Here is a 13570-nt window from a genome sequence, read left to right on the forward strand (position 1 = left end):
GGCCACGTCACCGTGGGGTCCCATCAACCAACGCCTGACCAGGGTCCCATCACCACAGAATCCTGTCACCCTGCCCGTGACCAGGGTCCCATCACTGTGGGGTCCCATCACCCAGCACCTGACTGGGGTCCTGTCACCCTGGGATCTTGTCACCCTGCCCATGACCAGGTCCTGTCCTGTCACCCTGGAGKTCTGTCACGCTGTCCGTGACCAGGGTGCTGTCACCCTGCCCATGACAGGAGTCCTGTCACCCTGGGTCCCTTCACCTTGTGTCTGACTTAGCTCCTGTCTTGTCACCTTGGGGTCCTGCCACCCTGTCTGCGATCGGGGTCCCATCACTGTGGGGTCCCGTCACCCTGCGTGTGRCTGAGGTCTGGTCACCCTAGCCCGTAGGACCTTAACCTGGCCACTCTGCCTTAGTACGGCATATAAAGATAAACTGGAAAATGCTATTTACAGGCTCGTGGAGGAGTCGGGGCTGGAAGGGGGGTGCCTGCTCCAACCCCTGCTCAAGCCGGGGCCGCTAGAGCAGGTTGCTCAGCACCGTGTCTAGTTGCGTTTTAGGCATCTCCAAGGATGGGAGCATCTCCCAGWATGGACAACCTCTCTGGGCAGCCTGATCCAGGCTTCAACCAGCCTCACCACCAACCTCACCCTCAAAACAGTAATCAGATTTCTTTTGATAAAATGAAATCTTTGGAGTTTKCATTTTTGCCTGTTGGCTTTTGACACCCCTATCAGATATTTAGCCACACTATAAGATCCCCAGAGCCATCTCCTCTCCAGACGGAGCCGTCCTGGCTCTCAGCCTCTGAGGGGTGTCAACGCTGCAGCTGCTGATTTTCCGCTGGCTCTAATGCAGATTGCTAACCGCTGCCTTTGAAAAGTTAATTTCTGCCTTTCTCTCTGTGGCCAGCTTTGTTTTAACAGTGATTATAATTTGAAGAATGTCTTCTTGTAAACCATGAGGTCAGGCTAATCACTTAAAGAACTATCTTCTCCCATAACATAAGAATGAAAATATTTTATCACTTGCTAAGAACATTCTTTTCCCCATGAGAAGATGGTTTATTCATGTAGATTTCCCGTCCTTGTAATGTAAATTACATGCACAAATTCCCTACATGCCTAAATCACAGCTTAGCCTAACATYTTTGACACTTGGAATTCCTGAAGTGTAGTATGTAGGAAACTGGAGACATTATATATGTGCCAATGACCCATAAATTATTTGAAAATCAAATGACAGAATTTATGTCCAAAGGCTACACTAGGGACGCACCACTAAGGAATGGTTCTGCATTAAATGGCACCGTACATATTCATTCCTGCTTCCTTATCTGTTTTGCCAATCATTACTTTTTTTTTCATATGCTTCTTTTTAACTGACATCTAAGGTACCTCCGTCTCCACTGGTAGCAAAATATGAAAACTAATTAGAGAAAGTGCTGTTTTACATCAGAAAAATTACTTAGGCCACCCTAACCACAGTGCTTGTGTCCCCACACTCTGCGAAAAGGAAAGGATGCTACCAGATATAATTTCCCACCTCAAAATCAGTRCATAAAAATGAATGGTCCCATAAAGTACCAGTTCTCTACTACTAGGCAAGCCTCGTGGAAATCCTCGGTGCAGCCACATCTAGAACYGCGTGTGCAATTCCAGTCACCTCATCTCAGGATGGAGAGGTGAAAGGATATAGGAATAGTTTTAAAGGATACGTAAGAGCAACAAGGATGATAGGACGGCTTCTGTTCGAGAAGAGATTAAAAGCAACCAGAATACTTCATCTTGGAAAGCAGAGAGGTGGGGAGATGGATAGGCTAGCAGTCTCACTTGTCATGGGTGGTATGGAGCTGGTAAACAGGGAACAATCACTGTTACACAGTGACTAAGGGTTTGCTGACAACATTATCAACTGCTTAGAGGTATCAGGGACCGAAAGAAAGGAAGCAGTGTTTCACACAGTGTGTAATTTGACCATATAGTATCTCAGATGCTAAAAAATACTCTTGGATTCAAGAAGTAGCCAAACTAATTCGAGGGGGAAAAGAAGCCTGCTGAGAAGTATTAACCATAATTAGCAGTGCTGCTACCAGCTAGGACTGCCCTAAAATACCAGTTAATGAGTGGGGAGGGCATCGCTGGTTCTCATCACTAGCATTAAACTCTTGCACGGATGCAAGCGAAGGAGGCGTTCCGTGTCCTGCAGAAAATGCCAGCTTTCTCAGGAACGGGGTAAACCCCTGGATTTATCACCATTGCTGCCATGGCCTTCAGAAAAGCCAAGAACATACCACACGTTTCAATGGTCTAAACACCRCCCAAAAGCAGAGAATCCAAACCCAATGGTGAAGTGCTGCTCRGTGTTAGCTTTAGCTGCTGGACTGCAGCACGGTGTCACTTGCACATGGGTGCTGCGTGAAGGGTCTTTACCTTTTTTTTTGGCAGTGATCTTAAACCCTRTGGAAGTGGCCTCAGCTCTGACAGTAGTTTAGGCTTCTGGAAATACTGACACACCATGCTGAGTTTTTGCCAGACTTACTCACAGATTAATGTTTCATTTGCAGTGAGTTTATGAAGTGGACTTAAATTCACTCCAATATACTCACTCCCAAGTAATTTATTGTCAACTCTGATATGTCTGTATAGTTCAAAGGGATTGCATCTATTATTTAGTATTATGCCTTGGACACAGTGTACATAAATTTTTAATGAAAAATTTATCTGGATGTAAATTTTTACAGCTGAGTGGAAGCTACAGTGTGGTCATTTTTCAGAAAAAAAAACTCACAGAGCTTGCTTTTCTGCTGGATTTGAACTCTGCTTTTGTACATGGCAAAAAAAAATGAACGTTTAGTTATTCTGTAACCAGGCCTTTTTGGGTCAAAGACACAGAAGGGATCAAAAAAGATAAGCAAAAGTAGAATGCCAAGGTCAGACTTGTTCTTCCTAAGTGTACTGAAGACAAATCTGAGGAGGAAACAGACCACAAATCAACATCCTATCTATACTTTGCTTCCTAGCCAAAGACACTGAAAGTGTCTCCAAGAAGTAAAAAGATATCTCCAGTGAGAGAGTGCCAGTGTTGTCAAGGGAAACATGAAGTAAAACACTCATAGCAGTGTCTAAAAAAAAATTCTTCTGAGAGCATTCACTGTGCTCTGGAGAAGGAGAAGACTCCTGGGCACAAGGGCTTACTGTAACCAGTGGGAATCTTTGGGTTTATGTCCATGTCCAGTATGTCCATTGCTGCTTCCAGGCCGGTGCTCCCACATTGCTTCTATTACGTTATTCACAAGCCTCGATATTACGTTCTATTGATGCATATGGCATGTGCATGGATCATTTCCACGGACCCACGCCGCTCCAGCCCGGTGACTAGGGAGAGCAGAGTGGAGGTGGCCGCTTGCTTGAGCAGAAGCACTGTGGCGGGGTAWTGGGCTCTCCAGGGCAAGAGGAGCTGTCATTTAGGGAAACGTGGGTTATACCATTGCACCCAGCAACTCTGGGCATCTAAACAGCCATTGGGGAAAATGCCTTCTTTATTAAACTGTAGGTATATAATCAAGCTATGTAGGAACCAAGGATGAAAGGAGGCCATCTGGGATGTTGCGTTCACCCTCCTGCTATTAGAGCCGCCTCTTTGCTGGGTTTAGCTTCTCCCTCCACGCACTTAGCAATTGCATGGCACTGGCCAGGCCTTTTCTTTGCATTTTTCTCAAAGGTAGTGAGTAAGATAACTTGGTTCTGTAGCTTGTGAGCCCCCTCGGCAGCCTTTCGATATGCACGTTCCCCAGGGAGGGAAAGAGGTCACRAGGATACTGCAGAAAAGCATCATCTAGTGTGATGGCACTTTTAAAATGACCTGTCTTGAAACGAGGAGGAAGGACAGCACAAATTACAGTGCCCAGTGACCTCCAGCTTTGCCCAGTCTCCCATGGTGGAGGGGAGCTCTGGTCTCCCYGAGCGATGATCCTCTCCCTGCCAGACTGAAGCTGAACAGTAAAACTATCTGTTTGAGAATTATGTATGTCTGCTAGATAAAATTGTATAGGAGSAGCCAGAGAAAACTCTGAATCGGATGTAGAGTGGGATTCAAAGGATTAATCATTCTGGAACACAGCCGGAATGCCAAAGACACTTTATTTCAAGCTGGAAAACACAGAGAACAAGAAGAACATATGGAGGCTGTGCCCATCTTCCCCAAGCGCAAGCTAAGCAGCACCACCTGCGCGCTGAAAGCCCRGTGCCGGGCGGCATCCTGCTGGCTTTGTGGCACACAGCTCCATCCATGGACTGGGTGATCCAGTGAGGCTGTGTTGAAAAGGAATCCTCCTTTCCAAATGGGATGGGCACAAAAAACAACATATCAGCCTTACAACACTCTGCAGAGCCTGTTATCAGTAGTCTTTTGACTTAGCAAACTCAGCTGCCCGTACCCGTAATACGGGGATGGCAAAATCCCCCGTTGGTGCTGTGCACTTTGCAAAACCAGTCATTCTCAAGAGATGCTCCGAGAGCCTTAGAATGACCATCCTCTAAAAGCATAGGTAATATTTGCGTTATTGGAACACGTTTCACTTGCACAGTAAAGACCGAGCCAGGAAGAGTGATCAGTATTGTTTATTTTAACTCCGGAGTAACTTATTACAAAGTGTCATTTTACTCAGCGTGCTCTTCTAATAGCCATTAGGCCAATAGCTTGAGCAAACAAGCTGCAAGTTCCTGCAGTTCACTCTTTGGGAGAAGGTCATTCACCCCGCGCTATAAACAGGCCCGCTAAGGAAGTATGTTTTTTTCTGGGGCTAAAGCGCACCTCACCTGTTGGACTAGCCTGTACCCATGACTCAGGAGCAGAATGAATCACGGCTCGTAGCACACCACGAGCGGGAGGAAAGACGGCCGAGCAGCCCTCGTAAGGCGCTGACGGGTACTCCGGCAAGACGGCTTCAGGCGGCGATGCGCGGAGAAGAAATGTAGCTTCCGTTCTTCTGGGAACGGCTTGTTTCTGCTGAGTTAACAGAGATAAACTGGCTGTTCTGGTGCATTAACCGGTGAGTTAATTTATAGCTATCTTTAAGGGCAAGTTGATTTATTTATTTCAGTTAGCTAGGGTCCTTGAGAAAGGCTGCATGACTTCCTTAAGGAAAGACTGATTGRCAAGCAAGTTTTAAGAAGGAGAATGGGATTACTCCTGCATATAGATAGTCTGGAAAACAGTCAAAGGAAAACATTTAATATAACTTATTCTTTAACTTTTGACTTAACAAAGGTTAAAACATAGTACGGACTGCCCTCTTGTTTTAACATTTTAAATATTAAATGCTTTTCTTGTATTCCTCAATTGAACTTAGTCCACAAAGTACCTTTGTTTGGATACAAAGCCATCCACTTCTGTCTCCATGGAGTTACATTGCATATCCTGTATGAATGCCAAAGACAGGGCATCCCACTTCACAATATATTTGGAATAACTTACACATTTTAACAAGATCAATTAAGATAAGATAACTAGCAGACAGAGAGTCTGGATGGCAAGAAGAGACTATTTTGGAAAGACTTGGACACTGTAAGCACATTGTCTCATGCTGTGTAACGAGCATGAGAAGGGAGACTAGGAGACTTTAGCATCTTACCATAGACTGTATTTTGATAGTCTTTCCAGAAGACCATCTTGTTTGTATCTTTACTTACATCAATATAGGAAGGCTCTCAGACTTTCTATCTGCAGAGTGAGCACAACATCTGCCTTGGTAAACAACCTAGAGTATTAAACCTAATAAAAATTAACCTAAAAAGTACATGGTAGTTGCACAGTTCCTGGCTGCAAAGAGCTCACACACAGCCAGGAGTGTACATGTCCTTCGCAGCCCAGGTCCTCATGGGGTTACACCAGCATCCAGGGCATTGACCCCACAGCATTGCCCTCTGCGTGCCATGAGTTCATTTCTCCAAGGAATTCCATCACGAGGAGTGATTACTTCCTTCAGTGCTGGGATCAATGGCCAACAGCAATGGTCACATTACCATTTTTCCATATTTTATTAATATTTCATGGGAGGCCACTGAAGTCCACAGATTCTAGTGTTCAACAAGAGGATTTGGAACAGCATTAGCAAGTGATTCTTTGTCCCTGAGGTACACAGTATGCAAATTTTGAAGCTTTTGATTCAGAAATTCCATATACAGAAAGAAAAAAAACTACAAAATTGTTCATATGTCAAAATAAACTCAAAATAATGTGGGCAAAACATCTCCTTGAGAGATGCTGGCCTATTTGTTTTTTCCACCTCCTTCCATACAAGCTTAAAATGGATAAGCTTGCTCTTACTCCAGTACTCAGGTTGTGAAGCAACCTCAGAAGAGCCTGAGGTGCCTTCAGAGGGCTCAGAGACCAACGTACACAGCTCGGAGGTGCCTACGATGCTGTTCTGAAGGCTCTTCTCTGTCTAGTGGCAGCCCTGGTGATGGAGGAGACATGCTGACAGGGGAAGCAAKGGAGCAGATGTCACCGCACTCTCCCACCTTGCTTGGCAGAGCAGTGCTCGCCCAAGTGAGATGGGGAAGATGGAGCAGCTAAAGGAGAGGAGTTTAAAATCTCTCTTTCAGACTGGAAGAATCAAACTCTCCGGAGCGTGCCCAGCATGGCTGCGGGGCTCACTGTTACCAGCTCTTACTGGGGAAACTGGTGGTGCTGGCAATGCCCTGGATCCCGCAGATCCAGATCCTCCACACACGGAGGCTAGAGGGAGTGTGCAGGCTCTCAGCAGTTGATTTTATAGCTTTGATGAATGAGACAAGTTTGGTCAGTTTGATGCAGACACAGAAGATCCTTACAATAGCAGGGATTTCTTCTAATGTCTTTTACCTACATTTCCTGTTAATACAAGATAAAATATTCCTTCTACTAGCTTACTGTATCTTAGCGGTTCCAGCATCCAATCTGTGGGGGAGATTTGGGGGTACTAAAAACTTTAGGAAGTAGTGAAATACTTWAAACAACCTTCTAGCATCCCTGCTGTGCATGGCAGCTTATCTTAAGTGTAGATGTCAGGATGTGGCTCACAGGTTATGAAACACCTTAGGAGAAAATAAGCAACATGCATGTCRAATATTCCTATTCAAGCAAATGATTGGACCGAAGTCTTGCACAGCAAGATTTAACATGCTCATGTGGCACTTATTAGGGTGCAGCAGACTTGTAAGTTGATTTTCTTGGCACCAGCACTTTATTTCCTCCTTTCTGGGGAGCGACCTGAGCGCATAGTTAAGGCTTACTTGGACTGTATGGTAATTGGTATATTTAACTGCAGGGAACAACTTTACCCATATTCTCTGAAATACGGAGCCAAGGTGCAGCACGCGGGATATTCCAGAGTCCTCATGAGCGTTGCTAGCAGGCAGCTTTCTGGCAGCAGGCAACCAGCCTGCACTCCCGACTGGCTATAAAATGTGACCTTTGAATTGTGAAGACATTGAGATCAATGATGTGTGGGAAGGGGGGGAAACAGTAGTAATCATTAGGTCTATAACCGATAGGACAAATGCTTCGCTGAGGAGTCAGCGGGAGCATTGCTGACACACCCGGCACAGTGGGACATGCTCCAGTGCGATTTCCCGGGAAATATTTCAAACAGTGCCAGGACATACTACTATGGATGAAGGCAAATAAGAGTTTCAAACAGTCGCAGCAGCGTAAGTCAGCTTGTAATAATTGCTCGTCTGCGRGGCCGGCATATCTAAGGGACACGCATGTGCCGTGGTGTCATTCACCTGCTGGTGAGTGACAGCTCAGAGGATGCTCGTGCGCAGAGGCAGCATCGTTGCTGTCTCGTGGTTGATCGGTGGCCCGGGTAGAGCGAGCCTTGTGGTCTCAAGCTGGCTCACAGTAGACCATTAGCCCTGCTGTTAATGTCATTCTTTCCCTCGGCAGCCGTTAGTCATCTCCTGGTGGCATCCGTATTATTTCTTAGCCCACTCTGCGAGCCGTCGTTCCAGCCCGTTGTGCCCGCAAGCAGCTCAGCTCAGGTGCGAGCTGGCTGGGTGGCCATGTGGGGAAGGCCAGGTGCTGAAGAGGGGCAGACCTATGCTCAAGCTATGCCTTTATGGACAGGGTGGGTATAACCACCAAGTTCACTTGGCTTTGCCTGCCACCAGACTGGGAGAGCTGCACRGGCTGGGGGGGACAGGAATAGGGACACTGGGGCATCCTCTACTCAGACCAGGTCTCTGGAGAAGCTGGAGAACTGAGATGGGCCCAGCAGCTATAAAAGCTGGACTAATGCCACCGACAAATGAGGGACTAAAGGTCAGGGAGGTGCTATCTGCTTCCTTAAGGGATGGGAGATACCTTTGCCTCTGTGGCAACCCAGCTAGTCCTYCTCCTGGAGCTGAGCCCTCCACTCCCTCATCTCCACACCCTTGTTCTGCCACCCAGAGGCTGGCAGCAGACAGTCGCTGTCCCCMGAAATCTCTGTTGTGTGGGGACAGTGGCAGGGGAGCAATGAGGGAAGCAAAGAGATTAGTTGGAAAGGGGCTGGCTCTAGGCAACAGAGCAAGACAGTCCCGGGGAGGACCTTCCGCAGACACTGGCAGCAGCTCAGAGAGCAGCTCTTGCACATGCAGGCTTCACATCTGCGCGGGGTTCCCAGGCAGCAGCCTCTGCGCCGAACCCGCACAGCTGTGGCCTCTGGCACTCCCTGAGTCGATCGTGTCCGCTTGCCGTCCCAGCCCTGCAGCCACACATCCGCAGAGCAAAACAGGAGCTGTAACTTCACAGCGGCATCAGGTCCCTTCTCTGCACAGGGCTCCGGCACAGGGCACGGGGAGGCTGCTCCTCACCTCCTGGCTCTTTCTCTTTCCCAGGCTTCTGCAYACTGAAGAAGCACAGGTGAAGGCGTAATCTATCCCAGCTGCACATTCAAATATGAAGTTATTCTGGATTATCCCATTTTTCCTGGTGCAAGGTAGGGTCTGGGCTCAGAGGATTACAGTGTGGGTGAAGTAGGTCACACGTGCTCAGACTGTGCCTGCTCACAAACGTGTACCCACTGCAGGCTCRGCAGGGATTACAACAAGAAATTGGCTGCTGGGCATGTTTGTAGGAGCTAGTCATACATGAGTTTCCAGCATCGGTGAATGACCCTGTGAATGCCTCAGTGGCTGAGGGCAAACACCCGTCTGAGTGCACACATACACACTGAGAGGAGTATTATTGCAATAGCATGCATACCTGGACCTCTAACTCGCTTGAAATMTGGTTGTGTCCTCTCCAAGGCATGGGCCCACTCTCCTCAGAATGTTCCAGCAGTAGCCTGGCTTCACCGTGGGGAGGTTACACCCCAAGGCAATGCTCCCAACGCTGTTGTGGCCTCTCTGGCGTCAAGGAAGACAGCTGGGTGTCCCAGAGGTTTGACTTTTTTAAACCGAGGATCATCTAATTCAGCATTACACAGGGACTCTGCACCCACCCAGGGCAGTGAGGGCAAACAGCAAAGACCCGAACCCCAAACCCTTCCCTCTCCAATTCCCCTGAAACAGAGGCAGTTCGTAGTTTATCCAGCTGGAGCAGGAGGTCAGGGTGTTTTGACTTACAAGGATACCTCTACCCACGGAGGCCAAGAAGTAGCCTACAAGAAACAGAGGAGAATCACCAAAGTGGCTGAACCTCCTCTGCTTCTTGGACCAGCCCTGGAGAGCAGCCTTCTCCCAYGCAGGAATGGCAGGAAGGGGCTAAGCATGGGCCAGGCGGTGCAGGGCTGAGGTACGGAAATGCCCCGTGCCTATGGAGCGGCCACACTTATATTCTGGTTTCTTTGCAGACACTGACACTTTTCTGATGAAAAATGCTAAAGTCAAGCTGTGTTTACAAGCCAGCCCGGTGGATGGGAATTTACTGCTGGAAGGCTGTAATCCAGCCTCAGCTTTCCAAGATTGGTCTTGGCAAGGTGATGCTTTGGTGAATCTCGGCACGCTGGAATGCCTCTCCGTGGTGGAGGCCAGCAGAGTGCAGACCGGTGTCTGCGACAGCACAAGCCGCACGAGCTGGGACTGCTCAAATTTGCTGCTCTCTCCCCTGGGCAGCAGCCAGGGCTACCTGGTGGCAAGCAGGAGAGGAGTCGGCCTCGCCGAAGGGAGAGGCCCCAAGGCGCAGTGGCAAGGGGCTGCGGAGAGGAGCGTGTGTGAGGAGAAAGCAGGTAAGTGCTGCCCACCACGGTGGGCATGGGGGACAAGGAAAGGCACAGGCAGTGTCCTGGGGCCTTCCCAGTCCTGGGTGCCCCACCATAAACAGATCCAGAAACACTCTCCACTCCTCACTGGTAAGATAAGGCTGTGTCCGGGGAGCTTCACTCTGCCTGCTGGGAGAGGTGCAACGGGTGGCCCCAGGAAACAAGGAGGAGGACGTTTTTATCTTGAAGAATTGCAGTGGAAATCCGCTACCTCTTTCTCTTCTCCTCCACAGCCAAGCCAGAGCGTGACCGGTACCTCCCCACAGCCCTTGCTAGCACACGCATGTATGAGCCTACAGCAGGCAACATCACCCTCGCACTGGGTTTGGCTCCAGGGCAGTTGGAGGAGCTGCTGTGGTTCTTCCGCAGAGAAGACCGTAAGTCCCGTTGATGTTCCTGGGTTGAGAGTCGAAATAGAGATATACAGTCCTGGGTTGTGAACCCACTTGTCTAAGGGACTTGTCCTTAGGCAGAATTGGTTGTATGTACCCTCGCTCTTACCTCCAGAAAAAGCAGGCCCCGAGCAAAGACAGGAGTGAGGCTCTGCAGAGACAGAGTCTTCTCCTGAAGAGGAGTTCATCCGCTCTCTAGGGATGTTCTGACAAGAGAGCAAAGGTCGGGGATCACCAGTGATTTTGGCAGGGTAGAGGGAGCAGATCAATATGAGCTCATCAAGCTCTCCAGGATAAACTTCAAAGCCACAGAAATCAAGGATGGAGCAGCCAGTGCCATCCGTGCTGCGCACCACCTGCCTGAGCGCAGAAGGGGGGAGCAGAAAGGCTGCAGGAAGGAAAGGCCCTTCCAGCAGCACCCGTGGAGGGATGCTGCAGCTCCCGGCCCTGCACCCACCCTCCAGCACCACCCTCAGACCGTGGTCAGGGTTGAAAAGGAGAAATAGGGACTCCGAGGTGGGAGGACTGAGAGGCAAAAATCAACTGTGTGAGTCTCCTGCCAGGGAGGGAGAGTTACCTGAAGTAATCCCCAAAAACGTGACCTAGGGGCTCTGCTCTGGATGCAGAGCTGGACACCAGCATCTCTGCCCTCAACTGGCAGCRCAGCCATAGCAGTGTGAGCACCAGGCTCCCCAGAAAACACCTGCCTGGGCTCTGCTGGCCTCGCTGCTCTGCGCACGCCGACGCCCCGTGTCGATGCTTTCCCGCAGCGTCGACGTGGAGTTACACCATCCTTGCCTTTTCCTTCGTGGTCCTGCTTCTGGGTCTTTTCTTCCTGGCCAGGAACATCGTGCAGAACAGGTGAGGCTGGAGAACGTCGGGTCCTCTGGGTGAGCTGGCACATCGAGACCCCCCGAACGGGCGGGCGCGCGGCCATGAGGGTGGCACGCCGAGACGCGGGGGCAGAAACAGGCGCTGCRAGGTGGGGAGAGGAGCAAAGACAAAGTCCCGTTGAAGCCTCCCTGTTTGTAAGAGCTCGCCTAGCTCCCCGGCGCCCTGCAGACCTCGTGCGTCGCTCAGGACCAGCCGCTCCCCCTCTCTGGGCTCCGCGTCGTCACCTCTAAAGTGGCGACAGCAGGACCGGCCAACCCAAGGGGGACGCTGAGAGGAAACGCCGTCAGACGGGTGTACGGCGAGGTGCTTTCCCATCAGTACAGGGGCCTCGAAGCTCTTACAAATACGCGTGAGCAAACAGCTGGAGACGCAAAAGCCCTCCAGGGATCTGGTAGTGCTCAGGGAGCAGTGCGGGCCCCACGGCAAGAGGGGCAGAGGCGACCCTGCCTCTGCCCCTGCGGGTCCCCTGCCCCGCAATGCGGGCTAGGCCTGCTGCTGCACTCCTCATCCCCTTTTTRTTCGTCCCCTGCAGGAAAAGGAAGATATATGCGCAAGCGGTGCAAGCCGTGGAGCAAGCCGAGCTGGAAGCCAAGCAAGCCCTGATGCCCGTGCAGTACAGCCACGCTGACCCGCAGAAGCAGGAGCTGCTGCCGAAGGAGGAGGCGCCRGGAGAGGTGCTGGTTCAGTGGAAGGACGGGACCGTCACCACCCTCTACTCAGAGGGATCGGAGGAGGCCTTGTAACAGCGGCTGAAGTCAAACCACTTAGACCCTGAAGGAACGTATCAGGAAGTCAATTGCTGGCGACTGAACGTCAGAACATTTAAAAATGCAGTTTTACCCTGGGAAACGGCAAAGGAAGCAGCGGGGCCGCACGGCAGAAGTGACTCTGGACTGCAGGACAAACCCCCCCGGCTCCTGGCTGCAGCTCCAGCCCCGCTGCTCCCGGGCGCTGCCCCGCGCTGGCTCCGCGCCGCCCTCTCGCAAGTGCCGCCCGCCCGCGCCCCCGGCGAGAACACCGGGGGAGCCCAGGCGGAGCAGGGAGGCGGGAGGCTTTCGCCGCAGTCGGCCGAGGAACGCGCTGGCGGGATAGCGACGCTAACGCAGAGGAGCTCTTGTTCTTTCCAAAAAGTTGTCTTTATTAAAATATTTTCCAAAGTGGGTGATTGAAATCACATATTGCCTCCCTATATACCAGTAAGGTCACATATATAAATATATATGTATATATGTACATATATACAYGCGCTCACGGATATTTCACTCCGCAGATAAGAGCAGCCCCAGAGAGAAGCAGAACATTCAACCCGATACAGCAAAGGAAATCAAATGCAGAACGCTTGGCCCCGGCCCCGKCCGTTGCCTGGCCGTGGTACCCCGCGCTCTGCACGAGGCTTTACATCACACCCTGTACAGGCCACGTGGAAATGCCGTGAATTAACTTAAGACATTTTGAAAATATCTTGGTCTTCTAAGCAAAGGTTTTTAAGCATGTGCCCTTGCCAGCGAAGCATTTCTCTTTGTGAAGTCTTTAAACAGGAATATGGCAGTGTAAAAAGTTGCTTAAAAGCCAGATAYGACCTATTTCAAGGCAGTTTTAGGGCATTTGATGCCTTTAGTCAGCTGTAATAATACTTGCAACTTTCTTATTCAGATTAAAAAAAAAAAAACTTCCTCCTACTTATTGCTCCATCAGTTGACCTGTGAGACGCATTACACGGATGTCTCCAGGTCTGATTAATGATTACTTTACCCTCAAGCTATACGTCTCCCCGCGGCAGCCTGGAGCCCGCGCACGCCCTGCCCGGCGTGCAGCGGCGGCCAGAGCCCGGGGGGGCTCCGGGACGAGCCCCGGCCGCCCGGCCCTCCGCGGGAACGCCGCTCCGCTCCGGCTGCTCCCGGACCCGGGAAAATCCGCCTGCGCCATCCCCTTCCGCGCCGGTGGCTCTCGGCCCCTTGCCGAGCCGCAAGCCTCCGAGCCCGCTGCCGGCATCCGCTGGGTGGCAAATCCCGAAAAGCCGAGGGGGTTGGGAAAGACCCCGGGCGACGCGGC

The 13570-nt window shown here is 50.6% G+C and overlaps 2 protein-coding genes across 2 annotated transcripts in view; one reads left to right on the forward strand and one right to left on the reverse strand.

Annotated features, from left to right (window-relative positions):
• MTFMT (mitochondrial methionyl-tRNA formyltransferase) overlaps positions 1-108 on the reverse strand; it is a 6441-nt gene extending 6333 nt beyond the window's left edge. Inside the window, exon 1 of the mRNA XM_085308748.1 lies at positions 40-108. Within this exon, the coding sequence (XP_085164874.1) occupies positions 40-108 (69 nt within the window). The remainder of the gene's footprint in view (positions 1-39) is intronic.
• An 8821-nt stretch (positions 109-8929) lies between these two features.
• On the forward strand, positions 8930-12261 carry SLC51B (SLC51 subunit beta). Its single transcript, XM_085308736.1, has 5 exons — positions 8930-8969; positions 9825-10199; positions 10466-10609; positions 11395-11485; positions 12051-12261. The coding sequence occupies exons 1-5, from the start codon at positions 8930-8932 to the stop codon at positions 12259-12261; spliced, it is 861 nt and encodes a 286-aa protein (XP_085164862.1).
• The last annotated feature ends 1309 nt before the right edge of the window (positions 12262-13570 follow it).

The sequence above is a fragment of the Rhea americana genome, unplaced genomic scaffold (assembly GCF_003343005.1).
Source record: "Rhea americana isolate MKP2758 unplaced genomic scaffold, rheAme1 scaffold_28, whole genome shotgun sequence".
NCBI lineage: Eukaryota > Metazoa > Chordata > Aves > Rheiformes > Rheidae > Rhea > Rhea americana.